The 26,978-nt window shown below is 40.8% G+C and overlaps 1 protein-coding gene across 5 annotated transcripts in view; it reads right to left on the reverse strand.

Annotated features, from left to right (window-relative positions):
- Positions 1-231: 231 nt before the first annotated feature.
- NFIA (nuclear factor I A) overlaps positions 232-26,978 on the reverse strand; it is a 351,020-nt gene continuing 324,273 nt past the window's right edge. For all 5 annotated transcript variants that reach the window (XM_045547886.1, XM_045547889.1, XM_045547890.1 and 2 more), the window contains one exon: positions 232-7,707. In XM_045547886.1, the coding sequence (XP_045403842.1) occupies positions 7,690-7,707 (18 nt within the window). In that variant the 3' untranslated portion in view covers positions 232-7,689. The remainder of the gene's footprint in view (positions 7,708-26,978) is intronic.

The following is a 26,978-nucleotide window of genomic DNA, read 5'->3' on the forward strand; positions in this document are numbered from 1 at the left end:
ACTTAGAGCAGCGTCAGGCACATAGTAGGCACAGCGTGAGTGTTCAGTCTTAGTTTTGTTCAAGCAGGTGAAAAAACACCACCAGCCATCAGAACACTGTGAAGGACGCTCTGTGCCTGACACAGCGCATGGAGCAAAAAGACCATCATCCGGGGGAACCTCCAATCCACACCCATGACTGTCGCTCAACCACCTGGGCATGATGTAAAGCAAATGACGACACAGCCTCTGTAGCATTAGCAATTTTTTTATTTTTCCTTTTTTGTTGCATAGGAAATGCAGTACTTGCTTCCAGTAATTGTATTGTAATGTGAGAAGGTGGTAGCACTAATGGTTGAATACAAGAGTTAAACTAATCCACACCAGCTCAAAAAAACCTGTGGAGATTTAGTTGAATAAGAATGGACGCCCACAGTGATTCTCAACCAATTACAAATTTTCACAGAACACAGTAAAACTAAAAGGGTAACTATGAGAGTCAATACAAGTATACTAGAGGCACAGGGGGCCCGGCTCATAAAAACAAATTTCAGACCAAGTTATTAACACGGGGGGGTGTTTAGTCTCACAACAGATCTCTTACCCTCACTGGGAGTGTTCAGTCCCCTGCCCCCACAATTTGAAATGGAAAACGGAGGTATTCAGAGTGGACAGATTTCCATGTGTGGTGGGAAAAGTCCCCAGGAACTTTGTTCTGGTGAGAGGTCAGGGCTGAGGGCTGGGTGGGGGGAACACGTGTTTGCCTTTGGGAGTCTTCCTAAAGGACCTTCTAGAACCTGGCGAAGCTCCTAGTCTAGGTCTAGTTAGTATCTCAGTGGTGAGGCTACTAAATGCCTTTGCAGTGCAGAGACGATGGTCTGAGACCAGGGAGGAGGAACGGATCCGGCAGCTCTCGCACGTCCCCATCCCAGAGCAGCTAGCAGCCTTGTGACCTTAGGTTGAAGTGCCAAAAAAAACAAACGAACAAAAAAAAAAAAAAAAAACAAAACAAAACCAAAAACAAAAACAAAAACCCCAAAAGGCTAATTTACAGACTATTACCAAAAAACAATAATAATAAAAATAAAAACAGAAATTTAAAAAATAAGAATCAAGTCAAAGGAAAAAGAAAGCTTTTGCCATTTTGAGAAGTTGAGTCTAAAACAGCAGGAAAAATGGCCCAATACATTGGACGTTACTCGTCCTTGCAACCACTGTAGAGATACGAAAGTTCACATTGTACAGCCTGGTGGGTGCTTTCCACCATGAAGGTGCTCTGGTTAGATTAGAGGTAGCACTGCCACTGTATACTCTTGTGGTTCAGACACATTTTGGAAGTTTTGTTTTTTGAATCAAATCGCAGAAATGAGTCCACATGTGAAACTCGGGGTGCCTGGCACACAGGTGAGTCCCACCCCTGCGCTGCCTCTCTGCTCTCAGGCCCAGCTGCGGGTGGTCCCCTTATTTTTCTGAGCACCTCCAGTATCTGCTCCTCACATCCCACCCTCTGGAATCTGGGTAATGTGACCCTTTCGGGAATAAAAGGCAGACGGGTGCTGACTTAGGGAAAAAAAAAAAAATGAGATGAAATTTATTTAATTTGGGAAGCAAGTAGTTTCAAATTTAGACCAAAAAGAGTATACTAAAAAAAATCCCGTGTTAATAGCAAACTTCTTTTTCTTATGAATCGGGCCCAAAGTTTGTACAGAGTTTTATTTTTGAAGAAAATATTGCAACTGTGCATGAAACTAAATAGCCACGTGATTTCTTAGTTTTTTTTTTTTTTTTCCTTTTCTTTTAATATGAGGAGGTCTGGTGTGAAGACGGATCAAGCATGGGTACCTGGCTGAACATTGTCCATTAAGAAAATGGTTCAGGATCAGCATAGCTTCAGTCGAGGGTCAAGGAAAACATCCCTCACTTGGAAATGTTCTCAGAGTATCTTCGTAACAGAGTTCTTGAAATTCAAATGGTAGTTTTGAGACAAAAAAAATCTCGCCAGGTCCTGATTTCTGAAATCAAACACCCATGCTTGTCCCCTAGGAAAAAGAAAACAAAAAACAAAAACAAAAACAAAACACAAGTAATACTGAATTTAAGTAAATGTATACCTCCAAAATACTGAAAACAGCTGAAATCAAGAAAAGACAGAATTTGCGTTCTCAGTGAAATACCTTTAAACCTAGCTGACAAGAACCAAGTCAGAAAAAAAGACTAACATAACTTTGAGTAATATTCATACAGTTCACTAAGCATTATGGAATAGCATGCATTAATATTGTACGGTTATTTTACATCACCTATACCAGAAGGTCCTGACAGACAGCGAAGGCTACCGGTGTAGAAAAATCTTACTTCCGAAGAGCAATATAATACAGATTTCACAGGCACTACATTTTAATATATCAGGTATTATGCTGGTTTTCTTATAATTCTTTCTGTCCTAAAGCTGGCATTATAACAATGACCAAAAAGGCAAGGATTGAAGTAAACGGAAAGTAGATACCAAAGTTGATATAGTTTTTTTTCTTCAGATAGATTAGTGCATAGTTCTCATGCAGATAAACACTGCTATGCATTTACACTGTTGGAAAGCAGAGTGAATTGAGCCCAAGTTGTCACATTTGTGTAAATCATTTTGTCAGCCTGTAATAGCACCATGTAATGGATTTGCATTAAACATTAAATTGATTTCAAAATTGGTGACACAGTATTCACTACAGTTAAGTGCTATGGAATAGCTTCAATGTTACCTGCTATATATCAAAGCAATTTTCATCCCACTGCTTTTTTATTGGAAAAAATAAAAGGAAAACATACACGACCCTAATTAGACGAATGCACAGCCTTGGACGTGGAGAAGGCAGAGCGGGTTTACTGTCAAACAGTAAATACATGCATTGACTTCAAGACAGACTTGGCCTTGGAAGCCTATTTGAATGAAAGCCGTGCCGGTGGGCAGTGCAGCTTTCGGAGACCATCTCATGACAGATCTCTGAGGGTGGGTTGTGAGGTGCTACTGAAGCTCTCCTTACATTACCATGCCGGTTGTGTTTTAGATTTGTTCTATGGAGGCCTGCTACTAAAAAAAAAGAAAGAAAAGAATGAAAGAGAGAAAGAAAAAGTGAACAAAGAATAGCAAGAGAGCAAAAGAGAGAGAGAGACCACCACCACTATGGACGAAGATATTTCCAGAGATGGGATGCACGGTACATTAAATGACATTCTTAGAAACCATTTCCCCCCAAAAAACAAATCCCAGGGAAAAAATGTTTTTCTTAATCCAGGTTTTGTAAATAGTTTATGACACTGTAACTACAGAATTCAAAGCATATGGGGATAAGGACTTGAAAACATCAAAGACAAACTTTTTGAGATGGGCTTTGCATATTCCTGTGGGCTGACTGCATATCGTGGCTCTGGAAAGTCTGAGTTCCTTTACACTTTCGACTGTCAAAAAATGAAGAACGCAAGCTTCGGGAAGTGTAACCTTGTCGGCCTGCCTAGAGCCCACACCTGATGGTGGGGAGGGAGCTGGGGAGTAAAGTGACAAGAAATGACTGTCATGCCAGGGTGTGAAGAAACAAAAACATTAGTTCAAACCTCAGAGGAAAGAAAAAGGCTCTCTAGGATGGAGAGAGTGGCATTAGGGTGAGGGCCTCTGACCGTGAATGATCAGAAAAGGGGTGTTTTGGTGGCAGGGAGAAGGGTCAGTAGGAAAAGCAGATAGAAAAACGGTAAGATTTAGTGTTCGTGCCTCTGACTTCAGTTCCCAAAGAAAAAACACGTTTTGAGTTATCTGAGGGATTTTTCTTTGCCAATCTTGTTAATGCCATTTGATGGACGAGAAAAAATTCAAATGTGTTTCAGAATCAAGGGCTGGGCCTTCAAATGCTGATAGCTCTCAGTCTGTCTGTCTACACACCCCAGGTAGCAAAGTCTTCCTCAAATATCTTTGCTAGGCTTTTAATCTAAAAAGCAAAACACTCGTATTGTTGGTGTTTCTTTTTTCCTGCTTGATCACAACTGAACTACAGTTTCCTGCTGCTTTCTGGACAATGAAACATGAACAAAAATGTAACTTAGTGTATTTAATACTTAACCCCTGTTCGTTATCACCCTAGACTGCCTCCCTAATGTTTTAAAGCCTTTAAAACATTTTTTTTTCCTGCAAATCTGTTCTGAGTTCCCTAATTTTTAGCTTCATCAAACTTAATACAACAAAATACCTTCAAAAATACAGCATACCTGTAACGTCCATTTACAATGGTTTTTCAGTAGACCTATACTTCTCAAGCATAGGAATATGCTATACCATTGAGAGAAAAAAATAACTGTATTTAAATACTTACAAAAAAAAAAAAAAAGGAAACAGGAAAGTTTTAAACTTAAATCCAGTTCCCAAGGAGGGTAGGGGGAGAAAGAAAAGCAATTCTATGAACGCTGCCTTTATAATGAACAATCAGAAATTTCACTAGGCTAATTTGACAGAAATTTTTCCTCATTTAAACAACATTACAAAAGTCCTGCATTATAAAATAGGGTAGAATAAATCAGTGTAATCAATAAAACTATACAACAATACAAATTACATATCTTCTGAGTGGGCAGTTTATTCTCTCTTTGCAGTCATGACTACAACATGCTCACTAAAAACAACTAAAACTGCCCAAACTATTGCTTAGTTTGTTTTGTTTAAAAAAGGGTGCAATTTTATTGTATATACAACCAATTTACTGGTAATACCTTGGCTTATTGCAAGGTTCTGACAAAATGTTTGTCTAGGCTTTTTTCCCTTCACTGTGAAGCACTGAAAGCTGCTATTTTTTCTTTTTTTTTTCTTTTTTCTTTTTTTTTTAGTGCACATATGTCATAATAAAGTAATGCCCAGCTAAGTGCTATAGGGGAAGGCAAAGTATGCTGGCTGGCTATAGGAAGTGACACCGTACACTGACAATCACACCATACAACAGCGCCAAACGACTATTCAACCACTTATCAGACACATATGAAAATCCAAAATGTTTTATTTTATTTTTTTTTCCTTAAATAGAGATAACCAGTAAACAATTTTCAGAACTTGGAAGTTTAAAAACGTGCATATAAAAATGGGCATTATATACTTTTTATTGAATGTGGATTGACTGCAGTCTGCTAAGAAAAATGGGGTGTGGGAGCTGAAGAAAAAGGAAGTTGTCTTTTTTTTTTTTTTAAGGCTTGCTTGTGAAAGGAACAGTTGTAAAAACAAAATTGCTTGAAGCAGGGTCAGCTTAGTGCTTCACAGTTTGACTGCTTCTCTAAGAGGAGCCCTTCCTGCGCACGTGCATTCAAAAATCACAAAAAAGTACAAAGACAAACACCTAAAACACACTGCGTCAAGTGCAGCACCGACTTTGGTCAAATAAAAAAAAAATAAAAGAAAAATTAATAATTGCTAAGCTTTTCTACATGATATAAGCAGGTATTGCATATTTTCATATATCTGGGGGGAAAATAAAGGAAGACTCCAAATAAATTGTAAAATGCAGCAACATCCAAAATACTGATATTCTAAGCATCTACAGATCTCAGAATAGCACTGCCACCGACCATACAGGACAATAAAGACTACTCCTATCTGCGGAACAACTAACTTTCTATTTAGTTCTAGATGTTGAAACTGACGATGGCTGACATAAAAGTCACATTTACAAAAAGTGTCTCCAAATGCTTGACTAGGGAAAAACCCCTTTCAATAGAGGAGCATGTGCAACAATTCCACAAATAATCGCTATCCAGGGCAAGGCACATTGATATGGAATTTTTGTTTTCGTGCAAATTAAGGAAAAAAAACAAAACAAAACAACATTGTTTCGGGGGGGGAAAGATGAGGAGCAAAGTGTCTTCCCAAGAATTTCAGTTACTTGATTGTATAGGACAGTAGTAGAACCCTTCTGAAGGGCTGAAAAACATAGTTTAAAGGCAAGTGCCTAGAGTAGGGATTACAATATTGTGTCTTAATGCACTCTACTTTATCCTACATTAACTATATAAAAATTAGTTACTAACACTAGAACATGCAGAGACTTTCTCTGATCAGCAGGGCTTGCCAACCAGAACGTATATATATGTATAGTATAGGAAACCTTCTTGAAGTTGCATGGGAAGCAAAGGGGTGCTTCGCTGTCTGGTAGAAAAATCACTTGCACTTTTTTTTGTTTTTGTTTCTGTGTTTTTTTTGTTTTTTTTTTTTGTTGTTGTTTTTTTACATAAGATACAGGACATTTGGGGGTGCAAACTTTTTTTTTTTCCCTAACAAGTACCCTTGATCTGAATGGGCACCAGCATTTATGTCAGTATTGGTATCATTATTGTTATTATTATTTGTTTTTTCCCATAGCCCAGTTCAGGGACGCAAAGGTCTTTAAAACTTCTGGACAATCTCTGGTACAATGAGGTGTCTGATAACTGATAAATCCTATGTTGCCAGATACATGTAAAAATTTTCAGAATTGGCATAATCCATTATAGTGACTTCTAGCTTATAAAATTAACAGATACCATGATTTCATTTTAGTTATGTGCTTTGATAACAGAAAATAATTAATTAGCATTTAATGTAGTTAACATATTGTGGTAAAAGCACCATTAGATTTGTTTTTTTGTTTTTTTTTTAAATTTTCCTTCAGTTTTTAAAGGGATACAAGTTTAACAATAAAAAACATAAAAAGCAAAAATAGCTCCCCTTTTTCTTGCAAGGCTGTTTTTTTACCCCAATAATTTAGAGTCCTGGGGTGAAAGGACTTGAAAAACAAAAATAGAATTTTCAACAATCTCTATCTTACAAAGATATTTAGCTATCCAATGAAATTGCACTTTACTCAATTCAAAATTCGATTGTTTTGATTGATTCCTGTCAGTTTTCTGTCAAAACAGACCATCTTCCCCATTTCCATGTGAATTTTTGTGTCATTGCTGAAATTGTTGAAAAAATGGTTGTTTTTTTTAATGTAAGTGCAGCATTTCAAAACTTTTAAAAAACTGAATAGTAGTAGTAGTAGTAGTTTGCCATTTTCAGAATTGTTCTGCAATGTGAGTGGATTCATTGTCCTTGCGGGCCATGTTATATACTTAACTGCTGACTGCTGAACCAAACCAAACTAAAAGAAAAAATAAAAAAGGAACATAACTGCATTTTCTTTTTCCAATATGTTACAGAAAAACATTGCCCTTTGACTGTCCCGTAAGTTATATATTGCAGATCTCAGCTACTACAAAAGATTTAGTTCTCCATGTGTCCCCTGAATGGCCAAGGAGGACCACACCTGCGTGGGTAAATTCATGAAATACTGTGAAACAGCCGGGCTCCGTAAGGAAAGTGTTACAACAGGAAGTCAGTGAGCAAGGGTAGTCTTCTGCTAGCCAAGTCACCTAATGCTCACGCTACCACGGAAAACACTTCAAATGTTACAAAGCCCAACCATTTCCAGCACCATATGAGAAATTACAACAGTCCCTAAAGTATTTAAAAAAAAAAATCCCAAAAGGTTATGGCCTTTGCTGTTTGACCATAATGCTCGCTGTTTCCATGTACAAGTTGATTTGAATCGGTATTTCTCCCCTTCCACTGACAGTGAAGTTGTAACCGCGCTGGGTTGAGGTTGCGTCCATGTTACAGAGTTGAGAAGGGGTCAGGTGGTCTGTCTGGTGGATGGTGGGACGCTGCAACTTTTATCCCAGGTACCAGGACTGAAAGACAGAAGGAAAAGTACAATTAGAAGTACAATTTGTAAAACAGCATATTTTAGAAGTTGCCTTTCTGATTATGACGTTGGGATCTACGGTAGGGATGAGGGAGGGATTTGCCGGGAAAAGGAAAGGAATGACAGACAATAGCAGATCCTGAGCACAGAAACTGATCTTACTCCTCTGAAATTAAAATTCATTGTTGAGAGGGTTTGCAGCATGCTGAGTATGTTTTACAAAATGAAGTATTTCTGTCCTCTTAAAATACAAATATAGGTTTTGTAGCCTGGTGGGGGTACGTATAGGAGGGTATGACATCTGGTTTATCGCTCAGTCCTCAGTGCCTCAGCTGGTGCCTGGAATACAGAACGTTCCCAAGGAGGAAAACCTGCATGAATGGAGAATGCGTGAAGGGAGAGGTCTCATGTGGCATGGAATGGTGCCACGAGGGCCAGGCACTGCAGACATGATCATAACCCTCTTTTAACAGGCACAGCTGGTCAGCAGTGATAGAAAAATAAGAGGCAGCAGAGTGGGAAAAGTGCTGTCCCAGGCCTCCTGGACAATTCTGGGCAAGTCACAGCATTTCCCTTGCACCCCATTCCTTATACATGTAAGATTTTACAACGTAAAATGCTCCTTTTGGCTCAATATTTCTAAAATAATATTTTCAAAAATGATACGTAATACTCAAGTGGTATTAAAATTTTACCCTATTGACTACCATGTTGTTTGAAGGAAAAATGAGGCCAGTGCATATTCCTCATTCATGCTTTTGTTCATTCCCCATCTATTTAAAGCCTTCTGTGTGCCTGCTGGGCCCGGTTACTGGTTACCTTTTCCCTTCATAAATCCGTAGGTGATTAGCTTTGAGCAAGCGTCTGGTGGTACCTCACTTTATCTGCTGGCATTTCTTTTTCTGTTACTTAAACAAACTGACCAATTATGGACTAATATCAGAGTTTCTCCAGTGAAATAAAAAAGTATCTGGCTTTTGCCAACTTTTCTCTAGAGATACCCTGACAAATTCACTACATTTATCACTATTCACAGAAAGATCATTGCCTTCTAGCAAAAGTGAGTGCTTCTGAGTTCTCTCAGTTGACAGCATCAGAAAGGGTTACATTTGGGTTGATTCAGTCAGGTGAAGGCTCATCCCTATCCAAGAGATTCAATTAGGTAAAGTAAGGACGCGTGTGATCCCCATGGATAAATGGCTAAATGATAGGAACATAGAGGTTGGTATAAGATTTCCTGGTCACACAAGCTACCTTTGATTTCCAGAGGAGTTTAAAAAACCCAAACCTAAACCCAAAAGCTACTCATCCTGTATACTTTTCCATGTTATTCTTTGACCACATGCTTTGAGGAATACAATAAAGTCTCTTGTGTCCTGAAAGGAAATCATCCTGGCAAATACACACGGCCTAAATCTGACCGGACAAAAGAGAGAAGAGGGAGAAAGAAAGGAGAGAGAAGGTAACTCCAGAGCGTGTTTTTTGTAGGCCTCTCCTAATAGCTGACTCTGATCCATGTTAGAGCTGCTTTCTCTTTCACAAAACTTCGGGTGCGGGCAATAATGCTTACAATGTCTGTTTTTGCACTTTCTAAGTCAAGTGTAAAATTCCAGACTTCTTCAATTGGACCCTACGGTAGTTCTTGACGCAACAGCCTGGGACCCAGTGAGTCAGCAGGGGGAGCAGTTCTCCACACCACAGTTTCTGGATGAGACCTCAGGGCACTACAAAAATCTGCAGCGCCTCTGCACTTCTCTTAAACAGCAAAGCAAAAAAAAAAAAAAGTTTCTTCACACATCTTACTATTCAGTATGTGCCTTGCCGACAAGGTTACCCCAGAGCAGCTCTGTAATCCTTCACTGAAATAGGCTTTATTGATTGCTCTGGTCTATTGTTCTCTTTTCAAGTCCCCCAAGTTCAAGTTCATCCTGGTGTTACATCATGTCTGGTTGCTAAGAGCAACCAGACAGACCCAGACGTGACTATCATTAGCAAGAAACCCTCTGCTCTCCTCCCACCAACCTTCCAGTGGTTCTGACGTAGCAGGCCCACTGCAAACACATTGAAGTATTTATTCTGCCTAATTTATGACCTACACAGCAAGCGAGACCCCCACTCCAAAAACCAACACTGTTGTATATTTAATTAATCTGTCTTTCTCTAGCACTTGGGAAAGTTAGACAAAGGACTAATTATTGTGTTTCACTCTCCACACTTTTGGGGGGTGAATATTTGCATGGGAAAGAAGACTACAGGCCCAGCATCAGGGCCCCCCTCCTCTTTTTCTTTTTGCCCTATTGACATTTCATGAAATACTTTAGCTGCTTAAGGGAATTAGAAAAAAAAATGCGATGTGAATGTTACTCCTTCTGAGTTGGTATTCAGTAACACAAATCAACTCATGACATGTTTAAATTTAAATGCTAACCACACACTCTCAGAGTTACTTTAAAGGTTAGTTTTTAATCAATAGAAGTTGCTGACTCCGGGTTTTTGAGCTGCGCACTGCAACTCTTGGGCTTTTGTCTAACGTTAAAGCTTTCAAACTTTTTTTTTTTCCTTGAGATGATTTTAGCAATGATTTGCAGACACAGAAGGCTATTGTGCTCTGACCAGCAACATGTCAATAGAGGAGCAGAGCTGCCCTGTGGTGGGGTGTCAATATGACTCCTGAAGGCAGAGGTTGGGGGTCTTTAATAACCCGTGAAAAAACCTTAATTAACCCTTTCAGGCCCAAACCAAAACCTATTCTTACACTTTTTCACTCCTATAATTTGACCATTAGTACTTATTTCAACATCACACTAATCTTCATGACAATTAACCCGGCTACTTGACCAAGGGTTTCCAGAATGGGAAGTTGGTTAGGGGAACCACACAGGGAATTTTTTTTTTTTTTGAATGAAGTCTCAGTGATTAAATCATTTGTTTGCTGAGATGCCAGATAAACAGTTCTGATAATAATAATTTTTTTAAAAAATCATCCATTTCACTAAATTTTCTCATGATCAGTTTGTAATTGAAGATGCTCATAATCCCATTATGATGAGTGTGATAATCACACATGTAGTAGCCAACTGATTTCTATAAACTTCCAGGAACCGCTAATAACACCAGATGGACAAGATAATATTTGGAAAAGCCCATTTTTCTCTTGTGATGTTTTCTCATAATTTCTATTATGTAAGCAAGCACAAGTTTCAAAACATTAATGGAAGAAGGATTCTGCATATTTTCTTCTTGGGCCATACAGGAAAAACATAAAAGAAATCTGAGTCTATGAAATTGTTGGGGTTGAATAGCAAATCACTGGGGAAATGTTGACACATTAAACAAAATCTATTTATGGACAGTCAAAAAACCGTCTTCAGACATTTACTGACATAAGCTTAGGTTTCATATGGTTTCTGCCTTCATACTTTATAGCCCCTTAACCTAACCTACTTACTGTATCCAAATGGACTACAAAGGAATCTCTGTCCCTTATCTGCAGTGAGTGGCACTATTACAATACAATATAGGATGATGTTATCTTGATACATTTACATTAAGGAAGTAAACACAAAGCTTTGATCTATTTTTTTGCTCAGGAACTTTCAGCTACAGTTGTTTTGGAGGTCCATAAATCCACACTCCTACAAAGGCTCCAGTTGCGTAAAATTAGTCAGTTATATTCACAACGTCCAAAGTTTGGGATGTTCTGAGGGGGAGGGGAGAAGGAAGGGGGTAATTGTCCTCTTCCAGTGTTCAAGGTGAAACATCAAAAGAAATCTGCAGTCCAGGACAAGAGCTCAGCTTTCCTTTTCTCCAGTCAAATGAAGAAGTAATCTCATCAGGTTGGAAAGTGCTGACTAAGGATTTAATAAAGTGCCTGCAGATGTGGCGTCTCTAAGGTATTCAACTCATGTAATGCAAAACAGCTCCACACTGAATGTGCTTATAAAATTTCATTTAACCATTGCAACGCGACTTTTTTTTTCTCTCTCACAGTTCTCTAAGGAGTTTTATCACACTTCCCACCCCTTAATTTACAGCTCCATGAAAGTTGGAAACCCATTCTGCTGGGATTCGGGAATACTCACAGTAGTCAGGTTTTATGAACCATAAACAATATCTATCTGACTGCATCCTAAACAGGAAGCCTGAAATGGCAGGAGGTACCTTTGACGGTGCCAATCTGTTCTGTTTCTTATGCCTCATGGAAAGTACTCAGAAAACAGAGACCATCTTCCAAAATCTGGTCATGAGGCTGCCGAAGACAATGGCTGGTGAAGGCAATGGACCCACCTCCTTAGCTCACAACGATTGTTCTAATATGTATAACAAGTTTCTAAAGAGCCTTGTTATATTCTCTTTTCACTAAGAAGGCAGGATGCACATGCTAGAGACAGAAAGAAAAATGTCTGTTTGAGACAGTTATATTTTACTTTAACCAAAAAAAAGGAGGAGAGGGTGCTGGGGGTGGGTGGCAGGGAGGGCAGGACAGACTGACGCAGCAGAATCTGTTTTTCAAATTCAAAAGTTAAACAAAAGGCCTCAAGGGCAAAGTTTAACACTGCGGAAGGAGGTTGTTAATGTGGAATCCAGAACTGGGTGTGACACTTGGCTTTCTTCTCCAGGCCAGGTGGGTTACTTAAGGACACTCACACACAGAAAATGGAAACATGCAAATACAGGGACGCCTCTCACCCCTCATAGTCAACCCCTTAGCAGCCCCCAAAGAGGACTCGGCCAACCCAGAAACCAATACCGAGTGAGCTGCTGTCACCGATTTGCATTCTTTCTTGAGGAGATGTTGCTGGGTCACACTAATCCAGTTAGTCATTTTTGGCTTCCTGCTCTTGTTTAGATGAATTAAAGCCCACTGTTTGGCCAAAATGAATTGTCCTTGGCAAATCAGCCCGAAGCCTGGTAGCCCCTTTTCCCCATTCCTATACAATGGAAGCGGGCAGGGCTCTGAGTGCACCTCTAGCTTCATACATTACTGAAAACCCTTTGGGAGCATTTATTCATTTATTCAATAAGCACTAAGGGTGCTAGGTGCTATGTATGCTAGGTTCTGGGTATATAATGAATAAAATAAATAATGTCCCTGCCCTTAAGGACTTTATTTTCTAGCAGGAAGAAGGGGCTGGATTTTAGACTTCTATACCCTTCATGATACTGGGTACCTTACTTTTCTCAATGTAGGATCTTCACGAACATATGTCAACAGATGAGGCTGAGTATCCAGGGTCCCAAGGACCCAGGATTGAGTCCTGCTTTTTCCATTGACTAGTTGTGTGACCACAAGTAAGCCAGTCCCTGTCCTTGGGACGACAGAGGATTGTCAGGACCATTCTGCATTACATACGAGGAAAACAGTGATTTATACTGGTTTCTTCTGAACAGGGTGACATGCTGTACGCAGGTGTTAGTTACTGGTATTTCCAGCCTTGGGCTTTGATCTCTGTAGTCATTTTTCTTGTCTGATTTTATTTTGTTAATTAAAGAAAGCCTGTTTTCAATAACTCTAAACCAAGACTTGTTTATTGTACAGGAAACTATTAAAACAGTAATGGGCCGTGATTGGTCCCGCTTACCTTTGTAGCCTTATCTTTTCACCACTTGTACTCAACGCTTGTGCTATGTTAAACTTCTTCCAGATCCCCCAATGCCAAATGCCTTCTCCCTGCTGGGACTTGGCACAGGCTGGACCTCTCTCCTTGGCTTTGCTAACACTTGCTAGTCCTTGGGTTCTAAGATTAGATGTCCCTTCTCCTGAGGAGCCTTTCTTGGGGCCTTTCCCCCAGGGTTCACCTCCATGACAGTCACTGAACTGTAATTACCTGCTGTCTTCCCAAGAAAACTGACTATCTTCTCAGGTGTGGCATCCCCAGTGTCTTGCCCAGTGGCTAAAAGAGTAGGTACTTTATTAAATACTGTTAAATAAAGTAAGGAAGGGAGAACAAGCTGTATGCAAGTCTCCCAAAGCTTGGAGTCAAGAGCAAGGCACCTAGATGGATGACTTCTAGCATGCTCATGCCACATGTCCATGTCTCCCAAAATGACAGACACTTTCCCTCAAGGGACACAAGTCTCCACAAGTTGCTCCAGGCAGTTCCAACTCAAGAGCTGTTGCAACGGGGCCAACTGCGGCCAACTGCGTCAGTAGCATGTGCAATAGTTTTGTAACGTGGACGGCTGCCTACTTACTACAAGCACAGTGGAGTTGTCCAAACCACTGATCCCTGGAGAATGACTGTGCTGCTCCCGGCCAAGACCTCCGTTTTGGTTCAAACCTCAAGATGGGAAAACACTAATCTTTTTACCCAATAAGCCATCTAGTACCTCCAAACCTTGAGAGTACATTCACAATCCAATTATTCTGACTGTTGTTCCAAAGTCTGAATATTTCACCAGATTTCAGCTTGCCCTAGTGTCTCTCTTACCATCAAGTGCATTTTTTTTGGTCTCCTTTTATATTTTCATCAAGTAATCTTTTACCTCATGCAATCAAAGACTTCTGGATTAAAAATTGCACTCTGGCCCACTTGCATTTGCTCTGAAGACTTACTGGAGGGCTGTGTGCACAGTGGTAAGACCCAGGGCTCTGGAGATCGGATGACAAAAATCCTGGCACAGCTGTGTACTAGTCAAATGATCTTAGGTAAGTTAGCACCTCTGAGTCTCAGTTTTAGACTCCAGGAAATGGGAATAACTTTTCTCAGTTTTTGTGGGGATTAAATGCCTGGCTAGGGGCAAGTACAGAAAGAAAACCAGGAAGGCAGGGTAGATGGATTCACTAACTATAAAAGGTGTCCGGGGCCTTATGATCCACGTGAGACCTAGAGTTCCCCAGAAAAACAACTGCTCTACAAGGCAGCTTTCTCTTATTTAATGATATAATTTCTTACTTAAAAGTAGCAGCTGTGTCAGTTCCATTTCCCCAGTTGCAAGAGAAAGTTCTTGAGAAAATAAAAATCTGTCTTTAATTGCAGTATTAAAATCAGAGCGGCGAAACCAACAACACAAAAGGAATTGGCTCAAGTTTATGAAAGGCATTTGGGCCCTTGCCTTGCAAGGCTAAACTGCACGCCTTGGAGGTTGGGGGTGAAGGGGGAAGGGGAGGAAGGGAGGGAGTAGTCAGGCAACCAAGTGGGACAGAAACAATCCTATTTTGGTTTTTGTTAGCGAATGGCATACTACATAGATCAGAGACTTCTTATAAAATACAAACCCCCACTGTACACAAAGCACAGGAAAATGTGAGGAAAAAAGGGAAAAACTAAAAGCAGCTTAGGGTGTGTTAACGCTGCTATTCTGTCAGCTTAAAGAGTATTTTATGCTTGATCAACAGCTCTTTTTTATTGTGCTTTTCTTTCATTCATTCAAGACATCAAAGCCGGGCACCACCAGCGTACCTGCCCTTCTGGAGCCGCTTATGAGGGGGTTCTAATGAAGCACGACTCTGGGAGCCGGAGACCCCCGTGGACACGGCAGTTCAAAGGGAATATTTCAACAATGATTACATTTTGTAAATCTTTTTATGAAAGAGACAGCTTATTTCCTGCTTTTTCATGAAAAATAGATTCTATCCATTAAAGTGAGTCCGCGCCACGGAAGCTGCTTGAGATCTGAGGTGCGGCGTGGAGATTAAGGGGACAATGACCCAATGAAATTGTCCAGAGTTCCTGTCTATGTGGTCATGATGGCACTGCCGGATCTTCTGGGCGGAGTCCAGACAGTGCGCTGGAAATGCAGTGACGACGGTGTTTTGCGGCTTCATTTTTCAACTCGGGCCTTGTGTGTATTATCTGTTCTTTTGTATTATTGATTCTACAAAGTCCAACAAATATCAGAAGACAGGCCACCCTTTCTACCACACAAGAGCAAGATGAAAGATTTAAGTTACAAATTCATTAAATGCGGTATTTTAATGCCCCGAAATGGGACAAACCCTTTTCCATATGGGAAGTTAGCCATAAAAAAAGCTGGCTGTGGTCTGAAGACACAATACAGGCTTTTATTATTGGCTAATGTCTGCCCCAAAGGCAAAAAATAAAGAAGCAGCATAGCTTTTTGTAATTTTTGATTTTCACGTTAAAATAATCTTTTCGCTAGCCTTTTTTTTTTTTTTTTTTTTTGTGGCTGGGGGGAGTTGAGGAGAGAGGGGAGGGAAGGGAATATGATTTCCTGGGGAGCTATGAGATGAAAAAAATGTATGTTTTCTACACATCAGATTCCAATTTTAATTAAATGCCTGTTGTCTAACAAGTACAGACAGTCACACTTGGGGTTGGCCCAATGGTGGCCCAGGGAGGTAACCTTTCTTGTTTAAAAAGAGAGGCGTGGGAGTGGAGGTCGGAGCTCAGCGGAGCGTGGCCACATTATAATAATCATTCCACCACGTGCTTCCTCCCTCTTGCTCTTCCCAAACATGACTCAGGTTCACAGCCAATCGATCAGAGAGATTTTACCATTTGGATTGTGCAGGTAGATAAAGTCCAGTAAGGGGGAAAATAACATTAAAGTAAAAAGTCCAGTTATTTCAAAAATTCTCCCAGACACATCCTGCAACAGAATGCCAGAAGATCTGGCCCTTTGCCAGGAACTAATTCCCAAACTAACCTTTCCAGCCAAGAAGCCCTTCAGACACTGGATAGCATCTGCCACCTTTGGACTTCTCCCCCACAGCAGGTGCCTCCACGCATGCCCTGAGCACAGGTCCACTTCTGACCTCTTCAATCCTCGTCTGTTCACTGTTCTCAGTCCTTCCTCCTTTCCTTTCTAGTCCCATTTCCCACCTCCTCCCCCACCTCAGCTCAGTGCCTCCCTCCCTCTCCATCTGTGTCTCCCCCCCAAGGAATCAGGGTAGACCCTACTCTGTCAAAGGCTGTGCAGACCAACGGTCCTTCCTACTCCACTTGCCAGATTATGCAAGAAGTAAGGAAGGAGGCGCTGAGCTGCAAACCACAACCGCCCTGCTTAGCAGCTGGAATTGAAGGCTTCTGAAGTGAGCCAAAGAAATGAGGCGTAGAGACAGAATTTGGACAGAATGCAGAGGAAGTTGTAGCATCTTAGTTTTCAGATTCATGAGAAAAGAGAGTGAGAGTACAGGGAGATGCCACTGAGCCCTGGACTGTGAGTCAGGGGCCCTGGTTTATGTCCCAGCTCAATCACTGACTGGCTATGGGACCTGGGGACTGCACAAGACCTCTCTGATTATACTACAAGATCCCATTCTTATACCTTTGTGTAGCGTCCAGGAACACCTGCTTCTAGATGTTGCTGGTTCCAGGAGTCATCTTTTTCTCATTCACAGTATAGATGTGATATTGGCAGAGGTAAAATTGTTCCTATTGCTGAGTGAGGTCACAGCGAGCTTGACCATGGAAAAAGTCAGATCATGGGGTCAGAGACCTACATCCTAGTCTGTGTGATGTCAGGGGTCCACCTTAGCTTTTCTGCAAAACAGGCCTCAGTGTACCAGTTATCACAGTATTAGGGGGAGGAAATAAAGACACAAAATGATTTTGAAACATTGGCCTAAAATATAACAGCAACATTATGGAAGGCACTGATGTGATCTAGATGGGGGGGTTGTGTGTGTGTGTGTCAGGATTTCATCTGAGCCAACAACCCTGGATAAAATGGAATGGTTTCCTGAGTGCAGTCAAAGCTCTATGTGACATTCCCAAAAGCCCAAACTGGGAACCAGTGAACAATGCTTTCCTCCTCCTTGTGAGAATGTGGTAGGATTTAGGGTTTTATGGCAACAAAACTTGTCTTTGTTAAGACGTGACTTGCAAAACAAACCCACATGGGGGAGTTTGCAGTTTCAAATGACAGTATTTTTTTTTTTTTATGCTGAAACAGCAAATGCTTTTTATGTTCAGATTTATTTCCTTCTAAATTTGTAGATTAAATTTACAACTGAGCAATATTCATTGCTACAAACAATTAGATTCTTCCTGAATATTTCCAGGGGAGGTGAGTAGGAAGTTTCTTGATAGAGTGGGGTTGGGAACTGGTGCAAGGTGACAGTCCCGCAGCACTGACAGTCTATGTGAGGGACCTTATCAATAATTTGGACATGTAAGTAACCTATGTGATTGGCAGAGCTACCTGCCTTCCCTGTGAAGGATCTATCATTGGAGAGGTAGTATCATCCTAGCACAGAAAATTTAATTTATTTTTACCTCTTTAGTAATGACTTTCAAGATAGAGGATATCTCATAAGCAAAGATTGTTGAAGACTGATTCAAGAATGTGTTTTATAAAATCGAGCATGCAAACAAAATCATTCTCATTTTGTTTTCTGATAAATTCTATTTGGTAGTTCTCTACCAGTAACTGCGATTTAGGAACAAACTCAGAACAGACACACACACACACACACAAACAGTTTGGAACAGTCATATATTAATACCTCTACTATCACTTTGTTATCAATTAATAAAACAAATTACAGATTGCATGACTGTTATATGTTTATTGGCTCCTTAAATATCCTTTTCTCTTGTTAAACTGCCATATGGATAGGAGATCCCATTATTTATTTTGCAAGAATGGTGGTAAGTTCAAATGATAGATATTCACTTCCATTCTCATTCTGCAATCACAAAAATCTTGCAGACATGCCAATTTGTGCCATTCTAGAAGACGGTTCAATTAAAAAATACTTTAAGATTTTTCTTTCTTTTTAAGAAGTGAATTGTCTGGGCTAAAATATGACTTCCTGTTTACTGCATCAGTCTTTCTGTATTGTTCTCCAGGAACATGTTTATGAGTTCAAGTTCAGGTTTAAACTAAATAAAACACTCCTCAGGAGTTTATAACTGAGCCTCATTTACATGTGCTCCCTCTGAACTCTGCCGGCCTCAGTATGCTAGTTTCCAAGGCTTGGTGAAGGAATGTTTTACAGTTGGAATCTGTACTGCTTTCTCAGGCATTTCAGACTCAGAGGCTGGGCAGCACCAAGCTTTAGTTAGTATTAAAAGTTTCCTTAGATCTACTGTAGAGGCAAGGAAAGAGAGAAAGAAAGGCAGAGCAGGAGCCAAGAGAACTGGATCTACTTAATTTCCCCATAGGGCGTTCAGGTTCACATTACAGTTCAAAGGTGAGGAATGGATTCTGGATGTATATTCCAGGATTTCACAGCCATGACTTCAAATTTCTCTGCAATTATTTTCAGCCTTTTGTGGAAATGGTCAACGTACATTTACTCTTTTCAAATATAAAAGCTAGGGTTTGCTTAAATTTTTTTTTCTGCCTTGAAAATGAAGTTAAAAAGCATTATGAAGAGAAAGGTCCCCAACTCAAAAGAGATCCCATATTATGTTTACCAAAAAACCTAAGGTTTTTGAGGTCAAAAAGATCTCCGGGATTTTCCAGACACTAAAATACCAGAGGGGAAGAAATGGTTATTTCTGGGTTAGAACCAGGAAGAGCTGAAATAGGGATTCTGAGATCCTCAGAGAGAACCATTCTGGAGAGAGCTGATTTCCTGGCTCACTGAAGTTAAGACTCAATCTTGCTGCTGAGCAAGGGTCCTGGAGTTCAGAGAAAGCAGCCATCGCCTTTACGGACAGAAATGGAAAGGGAGAGGGAGAAAGAGGTCCAGAGACTCTGCCTCTCAACTTCTCTCTGAGTTTATCAAGCAAGAAAGTGGGTATAGCAGTAATAAGTCAATGATGCTAATAGTAATTGTTACCACTGGGCAATGCCCAAGAGTTACTTTGTAACGTGTTCTTATACTGGAGCAGTTCTTCCCTGATAGGTGAGCATACCCACCAAAATTGTAGGTCATGGCATTCTCAGTACCCCAGGTTCAGCAGCTGCAATCCTGCAGAGTGGTGTGTGATGAGTCAGACAAATATTAATAATTAAAGCATTAAGCACTGCTCTGGGGGGGTTCACAGAAGCAGCTCCACGGCAGAGGGTTGATAGACTAGGAGTCTGGGGTGAATGTGGACTCAGTTTACACTTCTGTTAAGAATGGAGTATGTCCACCTTCCTGGCATCGTGGTTGTGAGGGTGAAAGGAACTTATATGAAAGCGTTTTGTCTCCTAACTGAACTGTAATTACAGTTTCAGGAGGGCAGAGCTGACACTCTTTTTTGGAGTTAGGGTGGGGGGATTCCTTTCTGTCTTGGGAAGACAAAAACCTCATCCTTATGTGCTAGCTCAAGGTCTTTTCTTGGCCTAGTGCAGTAATGGGCAGTTACTTTTCTTGGATAAGTACAATAACAGCACGAGGACACTGCCCGTATGCTAGGCTTCTACTCTTTTCTCTCAATCCCCTGAGCTCAGCCTAGTCAATGCTGAAAAACATTAAGGGCGTTCTAAAACCAAATTAAATGTGAATATGCTTCCAAATAAAACCCTTTGCTATGAAAATTAGAAGTTGCTTTTACTGGATCAGAAGCTGAATAAAAGTGAAATCCACCTAGATGATTTTATGCAGAAATGGATGGTAAAATTAGTTTCTTTGGGGGTAGCAGTTACTTACATAATTGTATGGAATTGGGGATCACCACTCTTAAGAGTTCCCCAGCCTTTGACCAGGACTGATTAGCCAATTCGCAGAAAGATGATAATTTGCATATGAAATAATCTCCACATTGGTCAGTCAACCCCAAATGACTGAGAATCATATGTTCTTTCCTAGTTCTTGTTTCTCTTCCTTCTTTTTCAAAAATATCGTTCAAATGTTGGTTCATTCCCCATTGCCCTTTGGCTCTGCCAATAAGGGTTGCTATAGGAAACCTATTAAACATAACTGCCAATTTTTTTAAAAGCAACTCTGGCAAAATGGTGAATGGGGGGAATCTGAAACTCAAAATGGTTTGCAGATTTTCCTGAGGATTTAATTTATCCATGTGGATCCTAATTGTTTTGAAGACAAAATAATTTGATAGTTGATTTAGTAGTTGGTAGTTCAAAAAGTTTTACATTTGTTAATGTGTGGGTAGGTAGATTCAGATCTAATATTATTTGATTTATGCTGACGCTTCTGATAAAACAGTCGTTTCATCCTTTCGTAATTTTTTTTTCAGAAACAGAGGGCACTAAATTTGGAAACATGTTCCCTTGATCAAACCGTATAGAAGGTATGGGATGAAGAGGGCAAGCTGTTTCCTGGAATCACATCAGGCACGTGGAGGAGCAGCCCTTAGTGTTAGTTATTCAGTGTTTGGGATTCCTCATCTTACTTCCGCACCTGAATTCTGTGCCTGGTTCCTCTCAAAGCAAGCAGCCAGGAAGGGGTACGAGGGACAGTCCAGATTGGCCAGTGTTGACCCCAGGGCTGAGAAGCATTAGTGAATTCCATGAGGAGTTTCATCTCGCAGTTCTTGGTTTACAAAGGTCACTGTGCTGCAAGGCCCAGGGGACGAGCCAAGCGAACAGCCTTCCTGGAAGACGGCGGGTGTGGGGGACCAGGGAACAATGATGCAATGAGGAGGGTGGTGTGAAGAGAGTTTGGTACATCTTTACACTTTGACAGGAAAAAATATTTGGGAAAAGGCCAACTATGAGATACTGCATGGCCCCAGCCGAATGGTAATGATGTAACAAAGAGCGACACTCTGCACCATCCAGATACCACAGAGAACAACTGGCAGATATTAAAATCATTAGAAGACGTGAAATTATACCTCTCACTGCTTCATTATCACTATATTTCATAATATTTGTCTAGAAAGGCACACAAAGCCTATCAGGTTAAATTAATCCTAATGATCAATTTTAGTTTTATTCTAATTAAACAATTTCAATTTAATTAATGCAAGCACAGAAATTAGTCAAAATTACAAATGTAAATGTTGAACTTTAAATCAAAGGTCCTCCCTACTCCCTGCCTCATGGAGGAGCACTTTAAAGTGTTTGCCTTTAAAGGTAGATGGGAATTTTGACCTTTGTCTGTACTGTGAAGGAGAGAAGATAGAAACATGTACAACAAAAGGCTACCCAGGAGCACAGACAGAAGCACGGGTTTTGCACACACACACACACACACACACACACACACACACACACCCCTGCTGCGTGGGAGTCTATGAAGGTAAATTCTGCAAGGTGAACTTTTGAATTACACGCTTTTGTTCCTCAGCATTCCAATGTATTTGGATCTGTCTAATGGATATTGGGCTTTTATAAAACACCTTTGTAAAACAGACACCATGTACCCATTTCCTAAGCCACATACCAAACCACCCATCCCTTCCCTCCCTGGTGTCAGATACCTGCATCTCAGTCCTGCTCTGCCTCTGATTAGCTTTGTGGCCTTGCAAGCTGTTTCACTTCCCCGGGCTTTGGCCCCCTTATTTGGAGGTGCTACTTTATTAAGATGACATGCACTGTATTCCAAAATACACTTAAAGTCATATGTGAAAACAGTGGGGTCTAGAGTAGATAATCTCTAAGGAAATCACCAGCTTCAGTGTTTCATATTTCCATAACTTTGAAAAATACTGGCATCTTAAAATGGATTTGAAAATGGTACAGGGCACATGTGTCTGAGTCATCTTAGAAAGACATTTAAATAGCCTTTCTTCCTTCTTCATAAAAATCCAAAGTAGATGGAATCCAGAGCTCTAAAAATTTGAGGAAAAAAAGAACCTGGCAAAATGGACTTTTTGTCCTTAAAAAAAGGGAGGGGGTAGGTGCAAAAATCTGAAATAGAAAAAAAAAAAAACCACAATAAAGAGAAATAGGTGCTCATTTTTTTGTATTTAAAAACTTGTACTGGTGAATCATACTTAACAACAGGTCTGCAGTGCCACCGAGTCTTGGTCTTAGAAGAGTGTTCCATGTTATCACTCTAATCCATAAGACAGCCTCAACTTCTTTTCCCAAAAGGAGGCCTTCATCCATTATCCTCCATCTTGACTTGTTTTCAACTGCAGATGAGAATTATCTGATAGCAATCAATTCACTATGACTGTTTGGGGACATTATAGAACAGCAGAGCAATTTAATAATATAGTTGATTAGTGTAATAATCATTATTAAATTTAATAATGATAGTGGGATTCCCCTTACCTTGGTTAATGATCATGGACAATTCATTTCTTGACTGCTAGTGGTAGAAATGGTTTTTGAAATATTAACTTCTGCCCCATGGGAATGACACTTAGCCCATCACATTTAATTTTTGACCTTCACTGAACAGCACGATCCTAATCCCTTGATTTTATAATCTTAACTAGGAAACATTAAAATATGGATTGACTCCAGTTGGCAGGAATCTTTATGTTCTTTTCACTAAAAAAGCTATAAATTCAATGGCTGACCTTTTATTTCCAGGTCACAAATGACACCCACTCAAGTTTTGTCCGTTCACATAGGATTTATGTTAGGGTCTACAGGTATAAGCCATGAAAGTTGAACTTTAATGAAATGTCTTTCAAAGATGTGCACTTAACCAAAAATTTCTCACAAAAAATTAGCAGGTGGCCTTTTAAAAACAGCCATTATATCCTCAAGTTCATTGCTGGCCTCCACTAAATCTATTTTTCACTGGTAGTAAGTTTCTTCTAATATCATTTTTCGGGGGGTACAAATGATGTTTGTGTTTGGGATGACAATAATACCATAGTTCCCAATTTAGGTTTCTAAACTGAAAGATTTCTGAAATTTTCTCTTTACCATCACCACAATTCATCTATCTCCAGTTGAAAAATGTTCCTTGTCCTTTTTCACAAAATCAATTGTATTGATGGGTGGCATTCTGTGTTGTCAATCAGGGAAATGTGATTTGATGGGACCCCAAAGCAGTGAGATAAGGAAAGGAATACCAAACCTGCTCAGGTCCACACCATTGGAGTGAGATCAATGCTTCCCATAATACTCATCCTGTCATGGAGCACCCTAACTGTCACAATTAATAATGTAGAAGGAGCTGATTAACTTAAGTAAAGTGCTCTCTGCTGTGTAAACACATAAAGATCTATGAGGCAAAAAAAGCGGAGGGGGGCGGTGAGCACCAGGAAAGAACAAAACGTCATTTTTATTTTTCATGTGTACACGTTCTCATTTTCCATTCTTCTCTTGTAACAATTACTGTACCAGCCACTCTGACAGAGTCAATACATTGATCTGGATGTTGACGCAGCAGCAAGGCAGACTAATCTGATCCACCATTATCTGCAATGGAGAGTGTGGGGGTTTGGGGGTGCACTTAGGTAACAGAGGGCAAAGGGGAAGAAGTCAATAAAGGCAAGCAGGCATTGCTCCAGATAGGTAATTAATGCTCTGTGTGCTGCTTCTGGGACAGACAGTTGCATATGTGGCAGGCGTGTGTGTGTGTGTGTGTGTGTGTGTGTGTGTGTGTGTGTGTGTGTGTGTGTGTGTGCACGCTGAGAAGAGACAGAGAAAACGAAGCCTTCACCTTGGCTAAAGGATGCAGCCTAAGTAATACCGTATGCACCACTTATTTAAGTCCCTGCGGTATTTCAGTCACTCACACCAATCTGCAATTCAATGAGGATCACCACCCCATTAGAACTAATCATGTCAGCTGTGTATCTGACAAAATAAACATTCAGAAACTGTGCTCCTAGGTTCAGAACTTGTTTTTACACTGGGATTTTTTTCCCTTTCCTTCCCTCATCCAGCATAAAGTTTAATTGTATTTTAATATGGAATTCTAAGATACATAGAGATTCTCCATATGGATTCCTCAGTGTATTTTTCTTTACAGTCAGAAACGGCTGCTGTTAGCTGAGCTTTCACCTGGTCCTTGGGAGCATGCTAAGTATGTTCTTAATAAATAAATATCATTCTACTGGCTAATGAGAGAATTAATGGCACAACTTATGGAAAACGGACGTGCGAGGATGGGGCGAGAAGAGACTCAGTTCAGGGAGAAAATTACTGGATTATCTCTGGGGTTCTTGCCATATTAATATTTCTACGTTTCTTCTTTACAATCACAGGTCCCTCGCCCTAAAGATAAATGCGAGGCACTCTGCCTTAACGCCAGTGCTCTCAGAGGTTCGATCCTAAGGGGTGCGGAAGCAGCGGCACACGTTGGCTTTCCAGGTGTCAGGGCAGGATGCTGGGGGCTTTTATCCTACCCAGACTGAATCTTTCTAACACGCTTAGTGGAAAGCAGGAATTAATTTATACTTTTGTAAATGTGACATCTGGGGGTCAAAAAGACTAAAAATTACCCCAAGGTCACATGCTGAGATAAATCAAACTCAGGACTCTCTGGCTCCAAAGCTTGTATTTTTTCTACTCTATCATACTGTCCAGGAGAGGAGGGTACCTCATGACCATAGGTCTTAATTTTACTACTGCCCATAAAATCCTGTACCTAATGAGTATTAAACCAGGTGAGGCTGAGGTTTCTTCATATACAGAGATCTTACTGTGGCTGTCACCCGCTTCCCATCTCCCATAGAATCAAGTCCAAGTGCCTGATCTCTGGATAAAGGCATGCATTTATTCATGACTGGACCCTAGTCTCACCTCCCAGCCTCATTCTCAACATTGTCTGCCATTTCCTTTATACTGACAGATGTACCAGGTGGAACACAGTTGTCCAAACACACACCGCTGTTCCTTTGCATGTGCTGTTCCCCCTGCCTGCAATGGAGCCTTCTCTCCAAGTATGGCTTTCTCCTTCAAAACCAGCTTATATGTCTTCTCCTCTAGCATATCTTCCATTATCTCTGTGCTTCTCACCAGAGTTAATTACCTACTCCTCTTATAAAAGATACACATTTCAATTGTTTCACTTACCACACTTTAGTGTAATTTGTTTACTCTTCTCCCTAGAAGTCTGAGAGCAATGTATGGCAGGGTTTGGATCATATATGTGTGTAGCTCCCCTTCCAGGTTAGTATGGTGCCAGGAACATAGCAGGTGTTCAATAAATTCTGGCTCTTTCCCCTCCCTAAAATCAATCCCCCTGGCAAGTGGGATTAATGAGCTAGGAATCCAGGTATTCTGACTCCTAGTCAGTGTTTCTTCGACTGTACCACAATGCACAGGTCCCTGCTAAGGTCAAGTTCCCTGATGGCCCTGTCTATTGTCCTGCCCTGCCATCCCTCCAGCACCACGCCCTCCCCATAACACACAGACACATGGCCAGGACCAGTTGAAGGGGGATTATGCTTGCAAGGGGCAGAAACTGTATGCTATCAGGGCTGTCCTTAAATCTCCCTCAACTATTCAAGGCACCAGGGCGATATGCATCATATCCTACCCTTGGAGGGCAGCACTGGGTACTTATACATCATTAAGGCAGCGCTGGGAGAGCCTGAGGTCACAGCCTGGGCTGCATCCCCATTATCCGGACACATTCAGACTCCAGGGAAGGAGGGTGTGACAGTGAGGAACATAGGGCCAGGACAGCCTGTCCTTCCCCATGTCCCTGCTCCAACACAGGGATCCAGCTTATCACAAGCTCATGTGATTCATTAGTTAATGTGTAAAGCATTTGTAAAGTAAAAAGCCAATTAGAAGTGCTAAGTTATTTCATCTCTGCTGTAAAGTAAGCAAAGTGAAGCCTTAGGAAAAATTCTCATGCAAATATTTTGGGGAGGTGTGTGCCGTGGAATGTAATTCAATGAATAGACTCCATTGAAAGGGTATATCCCCCAAAACGAAAGCACCAATAAAAGAATGTGTCCAAGTCCTCGGTAAACAAACAGGAAGGTAAAAAGATGTTTGTGAGAAAAGTGGACAGGAAGATTCATTGAGGACTCACTTGAGATCTTCGATGAATCTCACGTTAGACAACAGGCTCTGGCCCTGAAACCAGAGTGTGTCAGTGGAATCTTCAAAGTCTTTGACTCATCAGAAGCCCTGGGAAAGCCTGTGTCTGAAAGGAACCCTGATACTGAATCCTCCCCTCATGTGAACAGTCATTGTTTAGAGCGCAGAAACTTTTGGTGAAGCAAATTTCTCGGGCATGGGATTTTCACGTGCAAGGGCTTTGTGGAAAGTGAGACCACCACCTGTATTGCATTCTCGCCTCAGAGTTCAGGCAGCAGGGCCAATCAACTCACTTTCCTGTTCTCTGAACTCTGTTGACTCAAGCTCAGCAAAACCAGGCTCTTTTCTTTTGCAAAGGAAGCATCTGGTTCCAAGTCATAAAAGAGAAACCCAGAACCTGTTGCTGACTCTCTGATAAGCCCCTGGGAGGGCACACAGGGGGCACTGTTTCACAGAGTGCCTCTGCAATCACAAAGGCACGCGTCCTCCAAATTGGCCTTTTCAGAGTCCAAGTTTACCCCAGAAGGTTGGCCCAGTCCCATGGGA

The sequence above is a fragment of the Lemur catta genome, chromosome 3 (genome assembly GCF_020740605.2).
Source record: "Lemur catta isolate mLemCat1 chromosome 3, mLemCat1.pri, whole genome shotgun sequence".
NCBI lineage: Eukaryota > Metazoa > Chordata > Mammalia > Primates > Lemuridae > Lemur > Lemur catta.